Raw genomic sequence first — 23,960 nt, forward strand, 5'->3', positions numbered from 1 at the left:
GCAAAGTGGGTGGGGTTATATCCTACCTGTTTGGCCCTGTCCGGGGGTTTCATCGCATGGGGCCACAGTGTCTCCTGACCGCTCCTGTCTCAGCCTCCAGTATTTATGCTGCAGTAGTTTATGTGTCGGGGGGCTAGGGTCAGTCTGTCACATCTGGAGTATTTCTCTTGTCTTTTCCGGTGTCCTGTGTGAATTTAAATATGCTCCTCTAATTCTCTCTTTCTCTTTCTTTCTCTCTCTCTCTCTAAGTATTTGACCCCCTCTCAATCAGAAAGATTTCTGGCTCCCAGGTGTCTTTTATACAGGTAACGAGCTGAGATTAGGAGCACACTCTTAAAGGGAGTGCTCCTAACCGCAGCTTGTTACCTGTAAAAAAGACACCTGTCCACAGAAGCAATCAATCAATCAGATTCCAAACTCTCCACCATGGCCAAGACCAAAGAGCTCTCCAAGGATGTCAGGGACAAGATTGTAGACCTACACAAGGCCAAGCAGCTTGGTGAGAAGGTGACAACATTTGGTGTGATTATTCGCAAATGGAAGAAACACAAAAGAACTGTCAATATCCCTCGGCCTGGGGCTCCATGCAAGATCTCACCTCGTGGAGTTGCAATGATCATGAGAAAGGTGAGGAATCAGCCCAGAACTACACGGGAGGATCTTGTCAATGATCTCAAGGCAGCTGGGACCATAGTCACCAAGAAAACAATTGGTAACACACTACGCCGTGAAGGACTGAAATCCTGCAGCGCCCGTCTGAAGTTTGCCAATGAACATCTGAATGACTCAGAGGACAACTGGTGAAAGTGTTGTGGTCAGATGAGACCAAAATGGAGCTCTTTGACATCAACTCAACTCACTGTGTTTGGAGGAGGAGGAATGCTGCCTATGACCCCAAGAACACCATCTCCACCGTCAAACATGGAGGTGGAAACATTATGCTTTGGGGGTGTTTTTCTGCTAAGGGGACAGGACAACTTCACTGCATCAAAGGGACGATGGGACGATGGACGGGGCCATGTACCGTCAAATCTTGGGTGAGAACCTCCTTCCCTCAGCCAGGGCATTGAAAATGGGTCGTGGATGGGTATTCCAGCATGACAATGATCCAAAACACACGGCCAAGGCAACAAAGGAGTGGCTCAAGAAGAAGCACATTAAGGTCCTGGAGTGGCCTAGCCAGTCTCCAGACCTTAATCCCATAGAAAATATGTGGAGGGAGCTGAAGGTTCGAGTTGCCAAATGTCAGCCTCGAAACCTTAATGACTTGGAGAAGATCTGCAAAGAGGAGTGGGACAAAATCCCTCCTGAGATGTGTGCAAACCTGGTGGCCAACTACAAGAAACGTCTGACCCCTGTGATTGCCAACAAGGGTTTTGCCACCAAGTACTAAGTCATGTTTTGCAGAGGGGTCAAATACTTTTTTCCCCCATTAAAATGCAAATCATTTTATAACATTTTTGACATGCGTTTTTCTGGATTTTTGTTGTTGTTATTCTGTCTCTCATTGTTCAAATAAACCTACTATTAAAATTATAGACTGATCATTTCTTTGTAAGTGGGAAAACGTACAAAATCAGCAGGGGATGAAATACTTTTTTCCCACACTGTAAGTTTATGTAAACTTCCGACTTCAACTGTAGCTAGATGTGGTACGCTAATGTTAACTAGCTGGCTAATTGTTGCCTATGAAAGGAAGTTAGGCTATCGAGTAAGCATTTTAGCCATGTACCCTAGGACAACAAAAACTAGAAGTATCTACTGTATGACAGTCATAGTCCATTTCAGCAACATTAGAGACATGTTTTTTTACTTATACACACACACACACACACACATAAATCAGTACCATAGACAGCCACATGATATTTAGCTTATGTTGATTGGACTAAATTGTTTTTGAAATCTTTTAGCTGTCACTGTATTAGACTAAGCATATGTGATTTAATGATGTTGAAGTGTTGAAGTTGAAATGGTGCTGGAATAGTGCTGGAATAGTGGAGGCAGCTCCTGTTTTCTTTGCGACTTGCGGTAACTCTTCAGTGATCTAAAATCAATAGTTGTTGGATAGGACGAAAATGTCCGAGAAATTAACTTGATTGACCATGTTGTAGGTCATGCAAGTATTTGTTACATGCAATATGCTTTTCGGACTCCATCGGATAGATGTTGCTCTCCGGTTTTGTGATGAAACAAAGGTGTGGTTGAATTCATTCTGACACTGTCTTCTATATGTCACAGTGGCAAGGCATATGAACTAACTCGATTATAGAGAAAACAATGAAATTATCACAACACAGAGGTTGTTGTAATATAACTTTTTTTCCTGGTTTGGCTTCTCCAATGATTTTACCGACACACCATTACTATTCATTAAAAACATTGTTTTAATGAGTACATTTATTTTATTTAATCCTTCCACCAGACAGTTATAGTCCGGGCAAAAGCCAATTGTTAGTTCTGAGGTTCTGAAGGTGCTTACCAAACAGCCTGGTTGTTAATTACATTCTCATGTTTTGACCCAGTCGTTCATTCTATTCATTCCACGTTGCTCTGCGAAACAAATTGTTGGCATGTAGCTAGCTAGCTAGCAGAGGTTCAATGATGACGAGAGACAAGAACTTCAATAAATAATTATTCAATAAATAATTCATAAATAGGCAACAACTAGCTGATTGTCAAGTCAATAAGATAGTTATGGGATAGCTAGGTTAAAGTTACTTCTCCTTTGCTAGCTAGCTAGCCAACTGTCACGTTCTGACCAGTATGAGGGTTATTTTGTTAGTGTAGGCTGGTCAGGACGTGGCAAAGGGTATTTGGTTTATGTGGTTCGGGGTGTGTGTATTATGTAGAGGGTAGTTGATTTATGTATTCCAGGGTTTTTTGGTCACTGCTCTATGTTAGTCTATTTCTATGTTCTTTCTAGTTAGTCTGTTTCTATGTTTAGTTAATTGGGGTGTGGACTCTCAATTGAAGGCAGGTGTTGTCTAGTGGCCTTTGATTGAGAGTCCTATATATTAGGGTGTGTTTGTAAATTGTGGGAGGTTGTTTCTTGAATTGCTGTCTGTGCCTGCAAGTCTGTATTCGTCGTCCATCGGTTTGTTTTGTTTAGTGTTTTCTCATTAAAGTTAATTATGAGCACTCAACCCGCTGCGCCTTGGTCCTCCATTCCAGATGACAACCGTTACAGAACCTCCCACCAAATCCGGACCAAGCAGCGGAGGAAGGAGCAACAGGTGGACTTTGAGGAGCAAAGGGAATTTGAGTTGGACCAACGGGAGAAATGGACATGGGAACAGATTATGGCCGGAGAGGGCCCATGGAGAAAATGGAGCGAAGACCGGGAATGCTACAGGGGAACACGACTGGCGTTTAAGCCGGAGAGGCAGCCCCAATAATTTTTTTGGGGGGGGCACACGGGTAGTTTGGCAGGGCCAGGATTGAGCCGCAAGCCAAATCCCTGTGCTTATTGGGGGCAGCCTATTATTAGTCAGGTCCCGTGCGTTGGAGTGATGTGCACGGCGTCAAGGCCTAGTATTCACAGGCCGGTGTGCGCAGTACCTGCGCCCCGCATTTATCATGGGAAAGCGGGCATCCAGCCAGGAAGAGTGGAGCCAGTAATGCGCTCGAGACCGCCAGTGCGCCTTCACGGTCCAATATATCCTGTTCCCGCTCCTCGCACTAGCCGTGAGGTGTGTGTTTCCAGGCTAGCATATCCAGCACCACGCACCAGGCTTCCAGTGCGTCAGCCCAGTCCAACCCGTCCTGTTCCCGCTCCACGCACTAGCCCTAAGGTGTGTGTTTCCAGTCTGGCATATCCAGTACCAGCACCACGCACCAGGCTTCCAGTGCGTCAGCCCAGTCCGACTCGTCCTGTTCCCGCTCCCCGCACTAGCCCTGAGGTGCGTGTTCCCAGGCTGATACCTCCAGTACCAGCACCACGCATCAGGCTTCCAGTGCGTCAACCCAGTCCGACTCGGCCTGTTCCCGCTCCCCGCACTAGCTCTGAGGTGCGTGTCCCCAGACTGGCACATCCAGTACCAGTACCACGCATCAGGCTTCCAGTGCGTCAACCCAGCCTTGAGAGTTCGGCAATAGTGTGCAGTCCAGAGTATCCGGCAACGGTGTGCAGTCCAGAGTATCCGGCAACGGTGTGCAGTCCAGAGTATCCGGCAACGGTGTGCAGTCCAGAGTATCCGGCAACGGTGTGCAGTCCAGAGTATCCGGCAACGGTGTGCAGTCCAGAGTATCTGGCAACGGTGTGCAGTCCAGAGTATCTGGCAACGGTGTGCAGTCCAGAGTATCCGGCAACGGTGTGCAGTCCAGAGTATCCGGCAACAGTGTGCAGTCCAGAGTATCCGGCAACAGTGTGCAGTCCAGAGTATCCGGCAACAGTGTGCAGTCCAGAGTATCCGGCAACAGTGTGCAGTCCGGAACCGAGGGAGACTGCCTGCGATCCGGAACCGAGGGAGACTGCCTGCGATCCAGAACCGAGGGAGTCTGCCTGCGACCCGGAACCGAGGGAGTCTGCCTGCGACCCGGAACTGAGTAAGTCTATTAGTAACTGTGTTTCAAATGAGTCTGCCTGCAGAGTGGAACAGAAGAGGTCTGCCTACGATCCGGAACGAGGGGAGTCTGCCTACGGCCCGAAACTGACCAAGTCTGTCTGCATTCTGGAGGACAGTAGGCCGGAGCCAGAACCACCTCCTGTATAAGTGGGTTGGGGAGGGGGGTGTAGCACAAGTGCCGTCGGTGACGGCAGCCACCCACCCTTCCCTCCCTTTAGTTTAGGGGGGGTGTTGCAGGAGCACCGTCGGTGACGGTGGCCACCCTCCCTTCCCTCCCATGTACTTTGGGGAATTTGTTAGTGTTTTGGGGGTTATTTGTTGTTGTTGTTTTTTTTGTGTGTGAGGTGCACCCGGGGTCTGCACCTTTGGGGGGGGGGGGGGGGGGGTAATGTCACGTTCTGACCAGTATGAGGGTTATTTTGTTAGTGTAGGCTGGTCAGGACGTGGCAGAGGGTATTTGGTTTATGTGGTTCGGGGTGTGTGTATTATGTAGAGGGTAGTTGATTTATGTATTCCGGGGGTTTTTGGTCACTGCTCTATGTTAGTCTATTTCTATGTTCTTTCTAGTTAGTCTGTTTCTATGTTTAGTTAATTGGGGTGTGGACTCTCAATTGAAGGCAGGTGTTGTCTAGTGGCCTTTGATTGAGAGTCCTATATATTAGGGTGTGTTTGTGTTTGTAAATTGTGGGAGGTTGTTTCTTGAATTGCTGTCTGTGCCTTCAAGTCTGTATTCGTCGTCCATCGGTTTGTTTTGTTTAGTGTTTTTCTCATTAAAGTTAATTATGAGCACTCAACCCGCTGCGCCTTGGTCCTCCATTCCAGACGACAACCGTTACACCAACTAAAGATAAGCAGCTGACAGCAGCTGAAATGACAGCAAACTATGTGCATTTTTTCGTTTGTTTTACCTTCGTTTCTATTGGCAATTCTTTGGATATATCCATTTATAATGATCCTGATAAATGAATTCACCTGGATCTGAGAAGCTGTCAGTCTCGTCATGTTTATATGCATGACACGGTGGAGATCGCAAAAATCTGCATCCAGGATCCAAACAACACGTTTAATAAGTTCTATTATAAACCGGGACGTTCGAGCCCCGGGTGCTGATTTGCTGAAAGCCGTGTTATATCAGACAATATACCACAGGTATGACTACAAATGACTTGTCTACTGTTCTAATTACGTTGGTAAACTGTTTATAATAGCAGTAAGGCACCTTGGGGGTTTGTGGTATATGGCCAATATACCACGGCTAAGGTCTGTATCCAGGCACTCCGCATTGGATCGTGCGTAAGAACATCCCTTAGCCGTGGTATATTGGCCATATACCACACACCCTTGGGCCTTATTGCTTAATTATACCATGGCATTGTTGAATACTCGTTTCTAATTAGCTTGAAGGGTATTCTAGAGCATGCATTATTTACCTGTAATGCACAGTATAATTCAATGGCTATGAAGTTCATTCTTGCATGCTCTATGTTTGAGCTGCTTTTGAAAGCAAAAGTTGAATTGAAAACATTATTGGAATTGTTGAATTACATTTTCATAATAGCAAGCTAGGACTGATGGTTTGGTTAGCTAAGCCAGCAAGCCTGTTTGTTTGGTTAACAAGGCAACTACAGCTAGCTATCTAGTAAACTTGCTAGCTACTTCGGTGGATGTTGAACACATTTTTTGTGACAAATGAACACATTTCTAGCGGCAAATGTGTTCAATTATAGCCTTGGAATAAAAGGGATAATAAACTCAGGGCTCCATGCGTTCTCTGGAAAATAATGCAACTCCGTGTTCCACTCAACACAGTTCCACTCAACACATACCTTCCACGCTGTTCATTATTTTCCATAGAACACATAACCGCTCGTTGATTATCACATCTCATAGTCTATTAATTAAGGTATAGGCCTATGGTTTATTATGTGTAGGTCTATGTGAGGCCCATGTTTATGCCAGAGTCATGGATTTACGAAGGCCTACAAGACTATTTGGTCTGTAATGCAAAATCAAATGTTCGATGGTTTGTTGTGTGCGCTCGATTACAATAGGGTATAGGGTAGACTATGCTTTTCTGATAATTGAATGATGATTTGAGTGCCTACATTTTGACCCACCTACATTTTGCCGGCCCTGCCATCAACAGATTTCTGCCCACACCACTGTTGTATACTGTTTTGTGGTGAGGTTTGCATAACAGTGATTACATCACTGACTGATATTGGGTTGGTGGGTGTTTGCAGGAAGGAAAGGACCTTTGGTGCCCCCTGAGTTCCCCTTGAAACATAGACCCTGGGAGTATGACAGGATAAGCATATCAGTTTGCACTTTACACTGATCCCACTAAATATATATTATTGATCAAGGAGGGACACATATGTCAGAGCACACTGTGAACATGATGGACAAGCGTGCGTGCAAACGTGCATGCACACGCACAAACAGGGAACACTGTGGAAACACACACACAGCTCACTGTGGACACACACACTGTGGACACACACAGCACACTGTGGACACCCGCACACACACACAGCACAATGTGGACAGGATGTGACATGGTGCCAGCCCTATGTACTCACTAGTGGAGGCTCCTCAGAGGAGGAAGTGGAGGACCATCCTCCTCAGTGAATTTAAAATTTTTTTAAATAGTAAAACATTAACAAACAAAAAAAAATCATATATAAACTATTCTAAGTATATTGCATTTTAGAATAACAGTCATTTTCTGTAATACATCACCAAATAATTTATAAAAGCACACTGATTTGTAATGAAAGTCTACAGTAGCCTCAACAGCTCTCTGTAGGGTAGCACCATTGTGTAGCCGGAGGACAGCTAGTTTCTGTCCTCCTCTGGGTACATTGAATTTAATACCAAACCTAGGAGGCTCGTGGTCCTCATCCCATTCCGTAGAATTACACAGTAATTATGACAACTTCCTCCAACATCCTCCAACCCGTCAGAGCTCTTGCAGTATGAACTGACATGTTGTCCACCCAATCAAAGGATCAGAAAATGAATCTAGTACTGAAAGCATAAGCTACAGCTATCTACCACTGCAGTGCATAAAATGTGGTGAGTTGTTGACTCAACGAGAGAGAAAGACAAAAGTTGAACAGTTTTGGACAAATTCATTTCTTCAAAAAATAAGGAGAAGCAAGACAGAGAGAGAGATTATATTACATTTTTTGTTTTTACTTTCACTTGCTTAGCTAGCGAATGCATCTAGTTAGTTTAGCCTACTCAAACACCCGGCTCAAACAGAGAGGGATGCAATGTTAGCTAGCTGGCTATGGCTATCCAACACTGGAACTCTTCCAAGTCAAGGTAAGCTTTTGGTGTTATTAATTTATTGTCTCCGGAGCCCGCCGGTGTAATTGCTAAACTGCTTGCTGACTGAACACTGTGCTGCATGGTTGTAGCGGGTTTACTAACACTTTAGTGTTATGCACCAAAGTCCAAAAGTGAAGGAAAAAAGGTGAGAGGAGGACAGTGCGCAGATGCGAGAAGGGATCATGCTGTTTGTATGTGGTTGCTATGAAAGTGAACTGTGTTTGTGTGTGATCAGGGGTGTATGCACTCCGCCGATTCTGTTGAAAAACGTTTCTTAAACGGAAGCAAACGGAATGAACCGAGGATAGACATACCTGAATTTGTCGAATAGAAACTCTTGTTTGCAACTGTTGGCAGTGGTGGAAAGTACTTAAGTAAAAATACTTTAAGGTACTACTTAAGTCATTTTTTGTGGTATCTGTTACTTTGCTATTTATATTCATACTTAGAATAAAAAGTAGAAGTTGTAAAAAATATAAATAGTAAAGTAAAGTACAAATACCACAAAAAACGACTCAAGTAATACTTTAAAGTCTTTTTTTAAAAGTATTTTTACTTAAGTACTTTCAGTACTGTCATACCAAAACAGACAGATCAGTACTGTCATACCAAAACCAGTTACTGTCTGGCACACCAGTTATTGTCACACCACAAACCAGAGCCAAACAGTTAAAATAGCCTTACCAGATCCCCACATTGACAGCTTTCTTTCTCTCTTTCTCTTCCCTCCTCTTTTGCTTAGTCACTCCTCTTTCCCTCCGATCAGTCCCAGTCGAACCGCAACTTCACCAGAACAGCACTATTCCCTGTGTGAAATCCCTTCAGACATAGAAACTATTCAGGGGTTTTATGTTCAAGACACTGGTGGTCGCTGGATGGACATGATGACAAAAATAGGATGATAGGGACAAAAAATAACCCCACAGTAAATTCTGAGAGTCAAAGAAGAGGGACGTATGCAAAGAAATACTACAGTACTTTACATTACAGACATTAAGCAATGTGGAACGTGAAAAAGAGACCACAAACACATCTTCTCTTTCACCCTCTCCCTCTCTTTCCCTTCCTCTCTCTCTCTCTCTCTCACTCACTCACTCACTCACTCACTCACTCACTCACTCACTCATTCACACACACACACACACACACAGAGCTAATCACACCAGGACCTTAATATGTGAGGACAACTGTCAAGAAGGGGTGGGTGGGAGGGAAGGTGGAGAGTCAAGTGTCAATGAAGGCATGAGGTGGAAAAGAGAGGAACCGTATGGGACCGGAGAGAAATATTGAAATTTCAATCTATCGAAAGCAGAAGGTCTGTGGTATGTTAAAGGAATCTATGAATAATCTGATTATCGACAGAGTTGCAGACAAGTCAGCCAGAAGGAGCAGACTAGGATAGCCTGATTCCAGAATTGTTTTGTGCTGTCTTGCCGACTACTATGTTTGTCACAGTGATTTACTGTTAACTCCTCACAAATAGTAATCCATAACCCTCCTATGACAACAGCTTACTCTGTGATTTACGAAGCCTTAGACATCACCATCAGTTGCATCACACATTATCAACCAGAAGCCATGGATTACAGGCAACATCCACATTGAGCTAAAAGCTAGAGCTGCCGCTTTCAAGGAGCGGGACAGTAATCCAGACGCTTACAAGAAATCCTGCTACGCCCTCCAACGAACCATGAAACAGGACAAGCGTCAATACAGGACTAAGATAGAATCTTATTACACCAGCTCAGACACTCGTCGGATGTGGCAGGGCTTGCAAACTATCACGGATTACAAAGGGAAACCCAGCCGCGAGCTGCTCAGTGATGCGAGCCTACCAGATGAGCTAAGTGCCTTTTATGCTTTGAAGCAAGCAACACTGAACCAAGCATGAGAGCACCAGCTGTTCCAGACAACTGTGTGACCATGCTCCCATAGCCGATGTGAGTAAGACCTATAAACAGGTTAACATTTACAAGGCCGCAGGGCCAGACGGATTACCAGGACGCGTCAGATACCTGGCAGGGTGGTGCCAGGCCAACAACCTCTCCCTCAACGTCAGCAAGATAAAGGAGCTTATCGTGAACTACAGGAAACAGAGGGCCGAGCATGCCCCCATTCACATTGACCGGAGCTGTAGTAGAGGGGATCGAGAGCTTAAAGTTCCTCGGTGTCCACATCACTAAGGATCTATCATCATCCAAACACACCAACACAGTCGTGAAGAGGGCACGACAATGCCTCTTCCCCCTCGGGAAGCTGAAAAGATTTGGCATGGGCCCTCAGATCCTCAAAACGTTCTACAGCTGCACCATTGAGAGAATCTTGACTGGCTGCATCACCGCTTGGTATAGCAACTGCTTGGCATCCGACCTTAAGGCTTTACAGAGGGTAGTGCGTATGGCCGAGTTCCCTGCCATCCAGGACCTTTATACCAGGTGGTGTCAGAGGAAGGCCCTAAAAATTGCCGAAGACTCCAGCCACCCAAGTCATAGACTGTTCTCTCTGCTACCGCATGGCAAGCGGTACCGGAGCGCCAAGTATAGGACCAACAGACTCCTGAACAGTTTCTACCCCCAAACCATAAGTCTGCTGAACAGTTAATCAAATGGCTACCCGGACTATTTTGATTGTCCCCATTTTTTGTTGCACTGACTCTCTTGCACTGGCTCAATGAACACTCACTGGACTTTACCCACACACATACACACACACACACACACACACACTACTGCTACTCTGTTTATTATCTATCTTGATTGCCTAGTCACTTTTACCCGTAAAGACATGTACATATTACCTCAATTACCTCAACAATCTCGTACCCATGCACATTGACTCAGTACTTCTTGTATGTAGCTTTGTTAATGTTATTTTATTGTGTTATTATTTCCTTTTTTTATTCAGCAAATGTTCTTACTTTTTAACTCTACATTGTTGGGAAAGGGCTCGGAAGTAAGCATTTCACAGTAGTCTACACCTTTTGTATTGGGCGCATGTCACAAATTATTTTGGGGCGGATTTTATCAGGCTTTTAGTGGTGCATTCTCACACCAGTCCTCTACCCCAGTGTTTTCCTGTTCCTGGGGAGCCAAAGGGGTGCGCTTTTTAGTTTTTTCTCTAGCACTCACACACTTGATTAAACTAATCAACTCATCATCAAAACTCTAATGTATTCATTAGAAGAAGACTGTACCAAACAGTTACAAAACATTTTCGCAACGGAAACCGTTGGACAAAATCAGGTAGGTCCCTCCCCGTTTCATTCCATTTGCTTCAGTTGCTTCCGTTTGGTTCTGTTTGGTTCTCTAGTGATACACCCCAGGTGTGTGAGTGCAAGGGCAAAAACAAAAATGACCACCTCTTTGGGTCCCCAGGACCAGGATTGGAAAACACTGCTCTATCCAAGGGGCCCAGGTTGCATCCGGCCAGCAGTGGGGCAGAGGGGGAAGGGACCAGGTTGTCTCCGTCCAGCAAAGGGGGAGGGGCCCAGGTTGTCTCCGTCCAGCAGAGGGGCAAAGGGGGGAGGGCCCAGGTTGTCTCTGTCCAGCAGAGGGGAGGAGGGGGAAGGGCCCAGGTTGTCTCCCCCCAGCAGAGGGGAGGAGGGGGAAGGGCCCAAGTTGTCTCTGTCCAGCAGAGATTCAGAGGGGGAAGGGCCCATGTTGTCTCCATCCAGCAGAGGGGAGGAGGGGGAAGGGCCCAGGTTGTCTCCATCCAGCAGAGATTCAGAGGGGGAAGGGCCCAGGTTGTCTCTGTCCAGCAGAGATTCAGAGGGGGAAGGGCCCAGGTTGTCTCCATCCAGCAGAGGGGAGGAGGGGGAAGGGCCCAGGTTGTCTCCATCCAGCAGAGGGGAGGAGGGGGAAGGGCCCAGGTTGTCTCTGTCCAGCAGAGATTCAGAGGGGGAAGGGCCCAGGTTGTCTCCATCCAGCAGAGGGGATGAGGGGGAAGGGCCCAGGTTGTCTCCATCCAGCAGAGGGGATGAGGGGGAAGGGCCCAGGTTGTCTCCATCCAGCAGAGGGGATGAGGGGGAAGGGCCCAGGTTGTCTCTGTCCAGCAGAGATTCAGAGGGGGAAGGGCCCAGGTTGTCTCCGTCCAGCAGAGGGGATGAGGGGGAAGGGCCCAGGTTGTCTCCATCCAGCAGAGGGGATGAGGGGGAAGGGCCCAGGTTGTCTCTGTCCAGCAGAGATTCAGAGGGGGAAGGGCCCAGGTTGTCTCCGTCCAGCAGAGGGGCAGAGGGGCAGACCATTTGAAGCAGTAAGCACTTTTCACCAGCCGAGAGTCGGGGGATAGTGTTACAGTAGAGACACAGGGGCTACAACTGTCCTTACCTCTCAGTAATAAACCGTTCATACCACAAACCGTTAAAGCTGAGTGCCATTTCTCTGACCTTTAACCCTATCCCTATAACGTTACGTTTTATGTGCACCCCCAGTTAAACTGACTAGGAAGATAGGATACATCTTAAGACGGTGGGCGGGTAACCTGTCTCGTGACGTTTCTGAGCTCTTGTTTCAAATGTTGATTCTGACTGAAGTACATACCATAACACAATTCTGTGAATCTCTGAAAATGCAGGTTTTCACAATAACTATTGTGATCATGTGAAAGTCGGGAATAGGATTCATCTGTTTCATCAACCCCTCAATGTCATCTGTTTATGTGTGTGTTTATAGGGCAGACTATGATAAATATAGTATAATAAAATCACTCAACTGGGGTTGAGTTTCTATGATGTAGGCTACTATTGGAGAACGCCTGCCTTTATTTCATCAGTCCGTATTCCTTTTTGAATAGTGCACCAGGCTGTGAGGAAAATACATTGTTCCAAAAAGGTGGCTATCATGTATCCCTTCTTAGCAATGGATGTCCTATGGACATGTGGAAATGTGGTTTCATGTGTTTATGAATGGGGACAAATGCCTTATTCAAGATTCAAGTCAGTTGGCTGCTACAGTATTGGTACAGGCTCACTAGTACTTACCTGTGCTGTCCAAAAGAGGGAGCAGCATCTTTCATTTTCCTATTCAGAGCCATTGCATTGCTTGGAGCCCCATATGACCATTGTTCCAAAAATAAGCATGTACCTTATTAGCTGAATTTACCCATTCAGAGCCTAGGCCTACTGCATGGAACGAGAGGATCATGTGTTTTTAGCCAATTTAGCATTAGAATATTGAATAGTCCATATGTGGCGTTATCAGTGATGATCATTATGAAAATGTGTATGAAACAACCTTTAGCCTACATACCTCCATTGCACCTCAACGTTTAGGCTAGCTCTGCTGGTCGAGGGTGCTACAGAGCTTGACTACATTTAAGCCTTGATCACACCAATAGTGATTTGCGCTAAATGGTCCGCAGCATCATCTGGATATGTATGCACCAAAAGTTCAACATTCACCTTCCGCTACCATTTCTGTCAAGCCGTCGACGCATACAGTTTGACCCATACGTTCGATAAATCCAACATATACACCAAACAGAACGCACTGCAACTGCCTCTGCAATGCAATTCTGAAAGGCAAACGCAGGCTTTCATTGGAAATTAATGTAATTCTGGTGTACCAAAATGAAATGACGCTGTCGGTGTGATCGAAGCGTTAGGCTATCCCCTGGCTGACTCGACTCACGTGACTTTGAGTTCGATGTCAGCAGAGAGGAAGAGGCGAAGCGAGAGCGTTCATTCTCTCAAAATCTGTCCACTCAGGAATACACAGATTCTGCTTATCGGTCTGCTTAAAGGGGGACTGAACTTCCTTGTTTTTTGTTTTGTTCATTAATATATGCAGCGGTAATGCTTATTTCCCCCATTAAAATGCAAATCATTTTATAACATTTTTGACATGCGTTTTTCTGGATTTTTTTGTTGTTATTCTGTCTCTCACTGTTCAAATAAACCTACTATTAAAATTATAGACTGATCATTTCTTTAAGTGGGCAAACGTACAAAATCAGCAGGGGATCAAATACTTTTTTCCCCCACTGTACTTTTTTCCCCCACCCTAACAATGGGAGTCGTTGTCCACAAAGCAGCACAGCGGGCTGTCTAGCTCCCGCCTATCCTTTCTTTGAATTGGTGGATACATCTCATTATTGTAACCCTTTTTAAAATATTTGTTGAGGGTTGTTGACGTCAACCGCCTGTATTCAATGGAGAGAGATGCTATGCTACTAACCTCATGCCATGAATATGCAGAGCCATCTTGAGACAACTCCGATATAAAGGTTTTTTTCTCAAAGTTGCCGGGATGTCACGTGTCCTACTTATATCAGTACACTCCTAACAACTTAAGCAATATGAAATGTATATTCAACCAAATAAACCTCACGTAGCAAATAAGCCATAACACAAATTTATTGACAAAATTTGACATTCTTTCTTTGACCTCCATACAAAACTCCTTGCTTGGTGGGTGAAACAATGAAAAAACACCATCTGCTGGAGGGAGACAGATTTTCTGCCGAGTTTGGCCTCTCTCTTCCTCTTCCTCTCTGGTGCTAGCCAACTTCATTCAATAATTAGCTTCAGCAGGCTGGTGTGTGACTGTGGTTGGTTTGACATTGGATAGTCTATCTCTGGGGCTAGTTAGGGACTGTCAATAAGGCTCCTGAGTGGCGCAGCAGTCTAAGGCACTGCATCTCTGTGCTAGGGGTGTCACTACAGACCCTGGTTCGATCATGGGCTGTATCACAACCGGCCGTGATCAGGAGTCCTATAGGGTTGTCCGGGTTAGGGGAGGGTGTGGCCAGGGTAGGCCATCATTGTAAAATAATAATTTGTTCTCAACTGACTTGCCTAGATAAATAAAAAATCTATGGGACAATACTTTCATGTTGCACATCTTTTAGTTGTCTCAATAAATTATAAAAAAAATATGTATATGGATTTCTGCAATTTCAATATAGTTTGACTTTTTTATTATGTCATTTAAATTTAAAACTATTGAAAATAAATGATATTGTCCCACGTACATTGTGTAATTTACTGATGGTCTCTAACTAGCCCCATATGGATATCGAATGTTAAAAACAAATTGACCAATGGCATTATGATTGGGTAGTGTGTAGCTGCGCTCCGAATTGATGATTATTTTGGAGCTGTGGGCAGGTGTGAAATACACCCAACCCAAGGAAAACTGTTACCATTTTTTCCTATCATTAAAACCATTAGGGTAACCTTTATTCTGTTACATACCATTTTTTCCTATCATCTCACAAATCTCTGTTTTGGGCGAGACTGACTTTATGACCAAAATTATCCTATTTAAACTTTGTAGTCAATTTTGACACTAGAATCGATGCTACATAGGCCGTTTTCAAAACGAGAAGTTGCTTTTTAGGGGCAGTCGCTCTTTAATGAGCAGACCGATAAGCAGACTGCCTGCCTTCCCGCATTTGGGACAAAAACTCCCTTTGCTATGGTGGATACAAAACCATCTCCTCATTATATACGACTGTTAGCCAGACTCCTCCCTAGCTCTATAGACCTAATTTGGCCACAATAAGTACGTTCGAGTGGATCACTTTTGTCAAGTCCATCGTTGGTCACCGTCTTTCAAAGTTTGTTGTATTATGGTTAAAGAAATGGCCCAACATGTCGACTGCATGAACTTTACAAACATCATGTGATCAAAGGACATGCAGGTTTTTATGAAGTCGCCTTCAAGTCACTGCAGTTGCTTCTCACCAACTGCACCGATTCAGCCATCACCTGCACCATTCAGCCATCACCTGCACCATTCAGCCATCACCTGCACCATTCAGCCATCACCTGCACCATTCAGCCATCACCTGCATTGTGGGAGGCAATATTTGTTAACCATTTATTAGGGTGTTTTTGTTTGACTCACAGGAAGGTGGCTAAAGATGTGACTGACACAGGAACCAACTTTGCCACGATTCTAAAAAATGAAAGAGATATTTGAGACCTCTCTCTAACCAATTAATTGTATACAAGTTATGTTTTCAGTTTATGAGTGTGTAGAACAGGGAATGCGCCACAATTTTGTAGGAAACAGGTGGGGGTGTTTCGACTAGATAACACAGCCACAAAGTTAGATTCCACAGTACAAAGTCAATAATGGCCCCCAAAAAATGCTTTTTGGTCTTAATTTATGGTTTGGGTTAGGCATAAGTTTAATAGTTTGGTTAGGTTTAAATCTAATTTTAGGAAGATAAATTGTAGAAATGGGTGGGGTTTAGCCATTATTATGACTTTGTGGCTGTGCATCATCATCATGATGTGGCCGGTGACACTTTGCTTTATGAAGTACAATATCTTAAAAAATTGACTGCTGACATGCATCAACAGTGGACTAATGAAAAACATAACAAAAGACAGTATTTTGAGTGGATTTTCTCTTTAACTAGTAAAGACCCAGGTGGAGGTGCACAGCATTCAGTGTCCTACCTGAAATCAATCAGAGTACACAAACAATTATTTCAAACGGACCAATAAGCTCACAGTTCCAAGTCACATGATTGAAGTAATTCACTACTTCTAGGCTTTCACCTGTGTATTTTTTGGCCTCAATATTTTTGCAGTTTTAACCTAGGAGTACAAGGAATAGTCTCAGCTAATGAGTGAAAAGTAGCGTCCGTAACTAAAACCTACAAAACACCCTGACCTTCAACATTTGGAATCCCCTGTTGCCCACAATCAGTGTCTTGTGGGCCACACCTGTATATATCCAACATCATTCTCAAGCCGAAAAGGTTGCTTCCCTTCCTCGAGGCTATGACCAGTCTAAACGAGTTGAGTGCGCGGTTTTACTCCTACAACAAGATGTACAGTTATGATATGCGACTCCAGAGCTTTGCCGATTGGCCTTTTCGTGAGGAATGTCAATGCACACCTGAAATGGTAAGATGAAGAAACCACCATTCAGTATCGCACAATGTTTCCTGTCAGTGAGGATGCTGGAGTCACCTGTAGCTCTCAAACCTTTCTCTGTATGTGGGGTGTTCAGTAGTTACATTTCCTCGCTGTTGCCTCCATGTGAACTACAATTCCAACGCCGTGTTTTAATGTTTAGAAATGTCAATCATTGATTTCAAACTGGTTTTTGAAACATATGCTGATATGCCCATTTCATATCTTTCAAATAAAGACCCACTTCTTGCAGCAATTTTGCACAACTCCACAAGCTGTGTGCCTCCAGTTGCGAAACTGAACTTCCTCCCTAGTTAAGATTACAAACAGGTGTTCGGAGCATGCTAGATGGCTCGTTAGCACAGGTAGCCACCTATGTCTTCTGTAAATAAGCAATATAACATGGAGATGTGGCCTTGTGGGAACACTAACCCTATAAAGGTGTGTAGTATTTCTATTTTTTTAAATATATATTTCTCACTGTTTCCAAAACCGTACTGCAGTGTTAATTTTAGAGCAAGCGTCAGGGCGCTTACCAAAACACCCTCGCCAATAGGCGCTAAAGCCGTTAGCGTCTGACTGGAGTAGGGTCACCTGATACCTTACATTTCAATGAATGTCATTCTGACCAGACCTAACTGGGAAATGACGGGCAGGGAGAGAGGTCATATAATATAGGGCAAGCACTTATTTTCTACAGGAGAGAAATAATCCTGTATATTTTTTTTTTTTACGTAGACACGAATCGGCCTTCTGACAGCTACATAGATAACACCCTGACCCTCTTCAATAAGTCCCTGATTGTGCAGGTTGATTATGATCCAACAACCTACTCATGATGCCCCTAGCTTTGAATCATAACTGGACCAGTCTTGGGCAATTCTGTCACACACAGAATTGCCCAAGACAGATCCTAGTTACACTTTGGACTTTTCCATTGGATGATATATGTTGGACTTTTATTAAAGCGGTTACACATTAAGGCTTTTGCGTAAACTGCTGTGATTGCATTTGAGCCCTTCCTGGCCGTCCAGGGGATGTATGTGTCCAATGTGACGTGGAGATTTACTGTTAAGCAGGTGCTAGATTTTGTTTTGTCTGGTGCATTTTCTTCAGTCCTCCCTTGACCCTTACCCCTCCCTCTGCTTCTGGTGATAAACTGTGTGGTGACAGCTCCCTGCCATGTTACTTCACCCTGACACAGCCACACCACATAGTCAGGCCCCTACAATGCTACCACGTTGCTTAGCTCTCAAACAGCCACACATCCAACCTAGACTCGGGTAGACGTAACATGGTAAACTTAAATCTGTCTCCCTCATTTAGTATGATGCGTTTCAATTTGATATGTATTCATTTGTTGCCGCTGTCATCCATTTCGTGTGTTACGAATTGTAATTCATAATATGTTACGAATTCCAATTTGTTGCTTAAGTTAGCTAGGTGGTCTAAGGCACTGCTTCTCATTGCTAGAGATGTCAATACAGACCATGGTTCGATTCCAGGTTGTATCACAACTGGCAGTGATTGGGAGTCCCGTAGGGCGGTGCACAACTGGCCCAGTGTCTGCTGTGCATACAGGAATGTTTTGTGAGCACTGTGACTATATTACAACTATCTGGATTTTTTTAAGTCATCACAAACCTGATGTATTTATAGACGGTGTACCATTTATGCATTACACTCAATAGGAAAATAATGCTTTTACACAATGTAGGAACATAATATTTCACAAATGACTAATTTCAATGACAGGTATTTGTATCAACACTCATAATGAATGTATTTAAAATGTTTCCATAGGAGTTTCTAGGGCACAGCATGTGCTTCAGAAGTAGCCTATACTGGGCCTAAGTCTCCATATCTTTAATATAAAAAATGGATTCTCCTATACTTAAATTGAGAGCATCAATGAAAAATGTGAATTGAGCACTGCTAGGTGGCTAATGTTAGTTAGCCTAGGGGTAGGTTTAGCTAAGAAGTAGTTTAAATGCTAAAGTTGTCTGTATTGAGATTGGCCTACCATGTGACGTCACCTACGCTTAACCCTGACCACATCAATGTCTACTAGTAGAATGGTGCATTGGCTGATTTCATCTGGTACACATTCACTGGCTGCACCATGTTGCCAGTTAAGGTACCTACAGCGAACCCTCAAACAGCCAGACAACTCCATCACGCAGCCTGATGCTTATGTCCTTATCTCCAGGAATTTTCCCTGACCAGGACAAATCGGGCTCAAATTTTTGCCTCCTACCCGTCATTGATACACACCTGATGGACATCAGACTATAGGCCTATGTTATTTATTTATTCATTTATTTGTGACTTGACAGTGTCTATTTACAGATGGAAAAAGGCATGGTTTGTCCACTGCCCCATTGTGACTTAACAGTGTGTTAAAGGTTGATGCTCCTTCTGAACATGTTACCTGTATTTGCAGATGGCGACGGCAGGGTTTGTCCACTGCCCCAGTGTCAACGAGCCTGATGTGGCCTGCTGCTTCTTCTGTCTCAGAGAGCTGGAGGGCTGGGAGCCTGAGGACAACCCCTGGTGAATTTGGCCCTTACACTAGTTATTACTGGTCAGAAAGCTCTGCCTGACTTGTTTAAGAAACCAAGTCCTCCTCACCATTCACATTGGATTCAATACCATTATCGTTCAGTAGAAACGCTGTACCATTTGACATTTTGTATTATCAGCAAAGCCTTTCAGTTGTCATAAGTCTTAATGACCTACATGTCTCTGTCTTGTCTGTCCTCTGTTGTCTGTAGGTCTGAGCATATCAAACGGTCTCCTAACTGTGGCTTCCTGGCCATGAAGAAAGACTTTGGGGAGCTGACTGTGGCTGAGTTTTATCACCTGGAGCAGGAGAGACTGCGTATCTACATTGTATGTCACCAACCCTATATATGTATATAAACTCAGCAAAAAAAGAAACGTCCTCTCACTGTCAACTGCGTTTATTTTCAGCAAACTTCACATGTGTAAATATTTCAAAAGTCAGTATCTGGTGTGGCCACCAGCTGCATTAAGTACTGCAGTGCATCTCCTCTTCATGGACTGCACCAGATTTGCCAGTTCTTGCTATGGGATGTTACACTTCCACCAAGGCACCTGCAAGGTCCCAGACATTTCTTGGTGGGAATGGCCCTATCCCTCACCCTCCGATCCAACAGGTCCCAGACATGCTCAATGGGATTGAGATCCGGGCTCTTCGCTGGCCATGGCAGAACAAGCACTATGGCTGGTGGCATTGTCATGCTAAAGGGTCATGTCAGGATGAGCCTGCGGAAAGGGTACCACATGAGGGAGGATGTCTTCCCTCTAACGCACAGCGTTGAGATTGCCTGCAATGACAACAAGCTTAGTCCGATGATGCTGTGACACACCGCCCCAGACCATGACGGACCCTCCACCTCCAAATCGATCCTGCTCCAGAGTACAGGCCTCGGCGTAACGCTCATCCCTTCAACGATAAACTTGAATCCGACCATCACCCCTGGTGAGACAAAACCGCGACTCATCAGTGAAGTGCACTTTTTGCCAGTCCTGTCTGGTCCAGCGACAGTGGGTTTGTGCCCATAGGCGACGTTGTTGCCGGTGAGGACCTGCCTCAGTCCAGCCTCACCTCAGCCAATTGCGGACAGCCTGAACACTGATGGAGGGATTGTGTGTTCCTGGTGTAACTCGGACAGTTTGTTGCCATCCTGTACCTGTCCCGCAGGTGTGATGATCGGATGTACCGATCCTGTGCAGGTGTTACACGTGGTCTGCTACTGTGAGGACTATCACATGTCCATCCTGTCTCCCTGTCGCGCCATCTTAGTCATCTTGCAGTACAGACATTGCAACTTATTGCGCTGGCCACATCTGCAGTCCTCATGCCTCCTTGCAGCATGCCTAAGGCACATTCACGCAGATGAGCAGGGACCCTGGGCATCTGTCTTTTGGTGTTTTTCAGAGTCAGTCGAAAGGCCTCTTTAGTTTTTCTTAACTGTGACCGTAATTGCCTGTCTATAAGCTGTTAGTCTCTTAACGACTGCATGTTCATTCATTGTTTGGTTCATTGAACAAGCATAGGAAACCGTGTTTAAACCCTTTACAATGAAGTTATTTGAGTTCGTAAAAATCATCTTTGAAAGACAGGGTACTGAAATGGACGTTTCTTTTTTTGCTGAGTTTGTGACCTTTTTTATTGTTCCAATGAGAACATTTGTCTTGGACACACCATACTTCTGTATTAAGAATAAACATCATATACAGGTAACTGCCAAAATAATAGAAACTGCAGGAAATGAGGGATACAGTTGTGGTTCCTGACTTAATTAGGCAAGTAACATCCCATCATGCTTAGGGTCACATAAAAATGCTGGGCAGGCCATTATCTTGGCTTCCATGGCTAAGCCCCCGTAGGATGACAATACAAGGCACGAGTGGTCACTGAACGGTTTGATGTGCATTAAAACGATGTAAACCATATGCCATGGCTGTCTGTCACCAGATCTCAACTCTAATTGAATGCGTATGGGAGATTCTGGAGCTGCCCCTGAGATCGCGTTTTCCACCAACAAAACACCAAATTATGTAATTTATCATGGAAGAATGGTGTCGCATCCCTCCAATAAAGTTCCAGACACTTGTAAGATCTATGCCAAGGTGCGTTGAAGCTGTTCTTGCTCGTGCTGGCCAAACCCCCAATTTTAAAACACTTTTTTGGTGTTTCCTTTTTATTTTGGCAGTTACCTGTATCTCATTCAAGGCAAATGCATGATGTAGAGTACATTGCCCTTGGAAGTTCTATGTAGACTCAGGCTTTTACTGAATGTTCTGATATTCTTTAGGTTTACGAGCTATAGTTGATACTTGCTGTAGGGTTGTTTTCAGTTTACTAATGTAGGCCTAAGCTATTGTCATTTCTACTATTGTAGAGGAAGACTATCCATTTGAAGATCGCCAATTTTCGAGATGAGGTGGAGAAAACAGTTAATTACATGAGGATGCTGTTTGATTCGGAATCTGTAATGTAGTTGTATATTTTAGCCTTTGTTTTATCTGTAAATATTTTAGTGAATAAAGCTCTTCTATTTTCTACTGTGTTTTAGAACTATTTGAATGCAGAATTGCATTTTACCACAAGGTGGTGCCTTCACACTGGTTGTATGTAGCCCTGTTTTCCAGTGACGGGGGAAAAGTACCCGATTTGTCATACTTGAGTAAAAGTAAACATACCTTTTTTTTTTTTTTAATGGAAAATGATGAAAGTACTTTTACTTTACACCATTGCTGTTTTCCAACATTGTTAGACATGTAGGCTCAGTTGGTAGAGCATGGTGTTTGCAATGCCAGCATGGTGTGTGTGCAACGCCAGGGTTGTGGGTTCGATTCCCACGGGGGGCCAGTACAAAAAATAAATAAAGGCATGAAATGTATGCATTCACTACTGTAAGTCGCTCTGGATAAGAGCGTCTGCTAAATGACTAAACTGTTCTCTAGCCCACATTCATAAAAGCATCTCGTTTGCTGTGTGTTGCATTTAGACATTTTGCCTTTTTGATTATAATGGGAAGATTGTAGACAGCTTTGATCTGATCCTAGATCCACACAGCTACTGAGACACTTTCTGGACCCTAACGCCCCAGGGGCAATATCTTTTTTTTATTTATTTTTTTATTTTAAAGGCACAGATTGCGCAGCCAACAGAATAACAATGTGGATTATTTTTCCTACTTTCCTCCCCCAAAGTACTTGCTGTTGAGTTTTCCTGAATGTGAGACAACCATAGTTTATTTTCAAACCTTGACCCTGGACAGATGGCCCAAGCCCCTCCCTCAACACCAACTGTTGCTCTAGTAACATCTGTCACTTATCGGGGTGTGTTCAGCAGGGTGAGGGGTGTCCATGTCACTTGGATAGGGGTGTGCTGAGATGCAGGACACGAAGTGTGCACAGGGAGCTTAAGTGTTCCTGGAGAGGAAACGGTTGTAGCTGAATTGGCAGTTGGTTGTCACGGCAGCAGGGGATGCTGTAGGTGTGACTGTAGTATGTGTAAGGGGAGGAGGGTATTAATGCTGTCCCACTGCCTTTCTGTAGTGGAGTAATGTCTAATGCAACACACAGCCACTGAGCTCCTTAATATCACTTTATCCAGTTGCTACAGACTGTTTTTCTCTCCATGTGATCTCACAATATAGTGGAACGTGTCTCTGTATTAGCCTACATCTTGAAACACTTTTGAAGTCCTAAATCCTAACAGAACAAGACTTCGTCAGCAATGGCCTAGTATTATCTGCAGCTTCTATGCATTTTGTGTTTTACAATGCGATAACCTGTAAGACTACTAGCCTAATAAAATGACGCATACCCTAAAGTTAACTGCTGCAGCCACATTCTCTAATAATACAGGTATGTTTGTGTTGGCAAAATATAGCCTTTCTAATTAATTCTCGGCTGTATTACTACAGTACTTTTTGCACCACAGAGAACCGCCGACTCATCCAGAGATGTACTACTGTTGCACCGCACCCTCTCCGAATAATCGATGCCCTCCACCTCAATGGATTTTAGGAACAATCCATCGCGTGCTCAATAGGCCTTGAAATCACCGTTTATGTGCTTCGAGTGCAAGAACAATGACGACATACGACCCTTGCTGCGAGACCAACGGCACTTCTGGCGCTTTTAGCAGATTGAATATGCACGAGCTGAATGTGCAGAATTAAGAAAATCGACCACCTAGGGGCGTGCTTAACTGTAGGTGTGTTATACCGTTAACAAAGTTGTAATTCAGCATTAAAAACGTATTTTACTTAATTCTGAAATCAATTTCTGTGTTCCGTTTTTTTATGTGTGAGCCTTGCACAGGGCCAACTGCGGTCGACGAGATGATAGCGCAGATAAAGCCGAGTCTGGCCAGCAGACGACACACTTGTCTCAAACCGTTTACAGGGATTAGTTGGCACTGGGGAAGCAAAACGTAAAACCTGTCGCACAGGACGTTGATGGAACGTTAATTGGGCAGAACGGGCTCATAGTAATGGCTGGAAAGGGAATAATTGCATGCAATCGAACTCCTCAAATAAAAGATTAACATGCTTTTAATTCACTACACTCCAGGCAATTTTAGAAGCTGTCCTCTCCTCAGCACCCTTCTGTGTGTCCAGGGCTGTAGGCCTACTGCTATATCC

General features: G+C 44.4%; 1 protein-coding gene across 1 annotated transcript; it reads left to right on the forward strand.

Annotated features, from left to right (window-relative positions):
• The first annotated feature begins 16,411 nt into the window (after positions 1-16,411).
• Positions 16,412-22,903, forward strand: birc5b (baculoviral IAP repeat containing 5b). The gene is made up of 3 exons (XM_082961528.1): positions 16,412-16,764; positions 19,217-19,326; positions 19,548-22,903. Exons 1-3 carry the CDS (start codon positions 16,639-16,641, stop codon positions 19,693-19,695), a joined length of 384 nt encoding a protein of 127 aa, XP_082817654.1. The 5' UTR covers positions 16,412-16,638; the 3' UTR covers positions 19,696-22,903.
• Positions 22,904-23,960: the final 1,057 nt, after the last annotated feature.

The sequence above is a fragment of the Salmo salar genome, chromosome 15 (assembly GCF_965601325.2).
Source record: "Salmo salar chromosome 15, fSalSal1, whole genome shotgun sequence".
In the NCBI taxonomy this organism is placed as follows: Eukaryota; Metazoa; Chordata; class Actinopteri; order Salmoniformes; family Salmonidae; genus Salmo; species Salmo salar.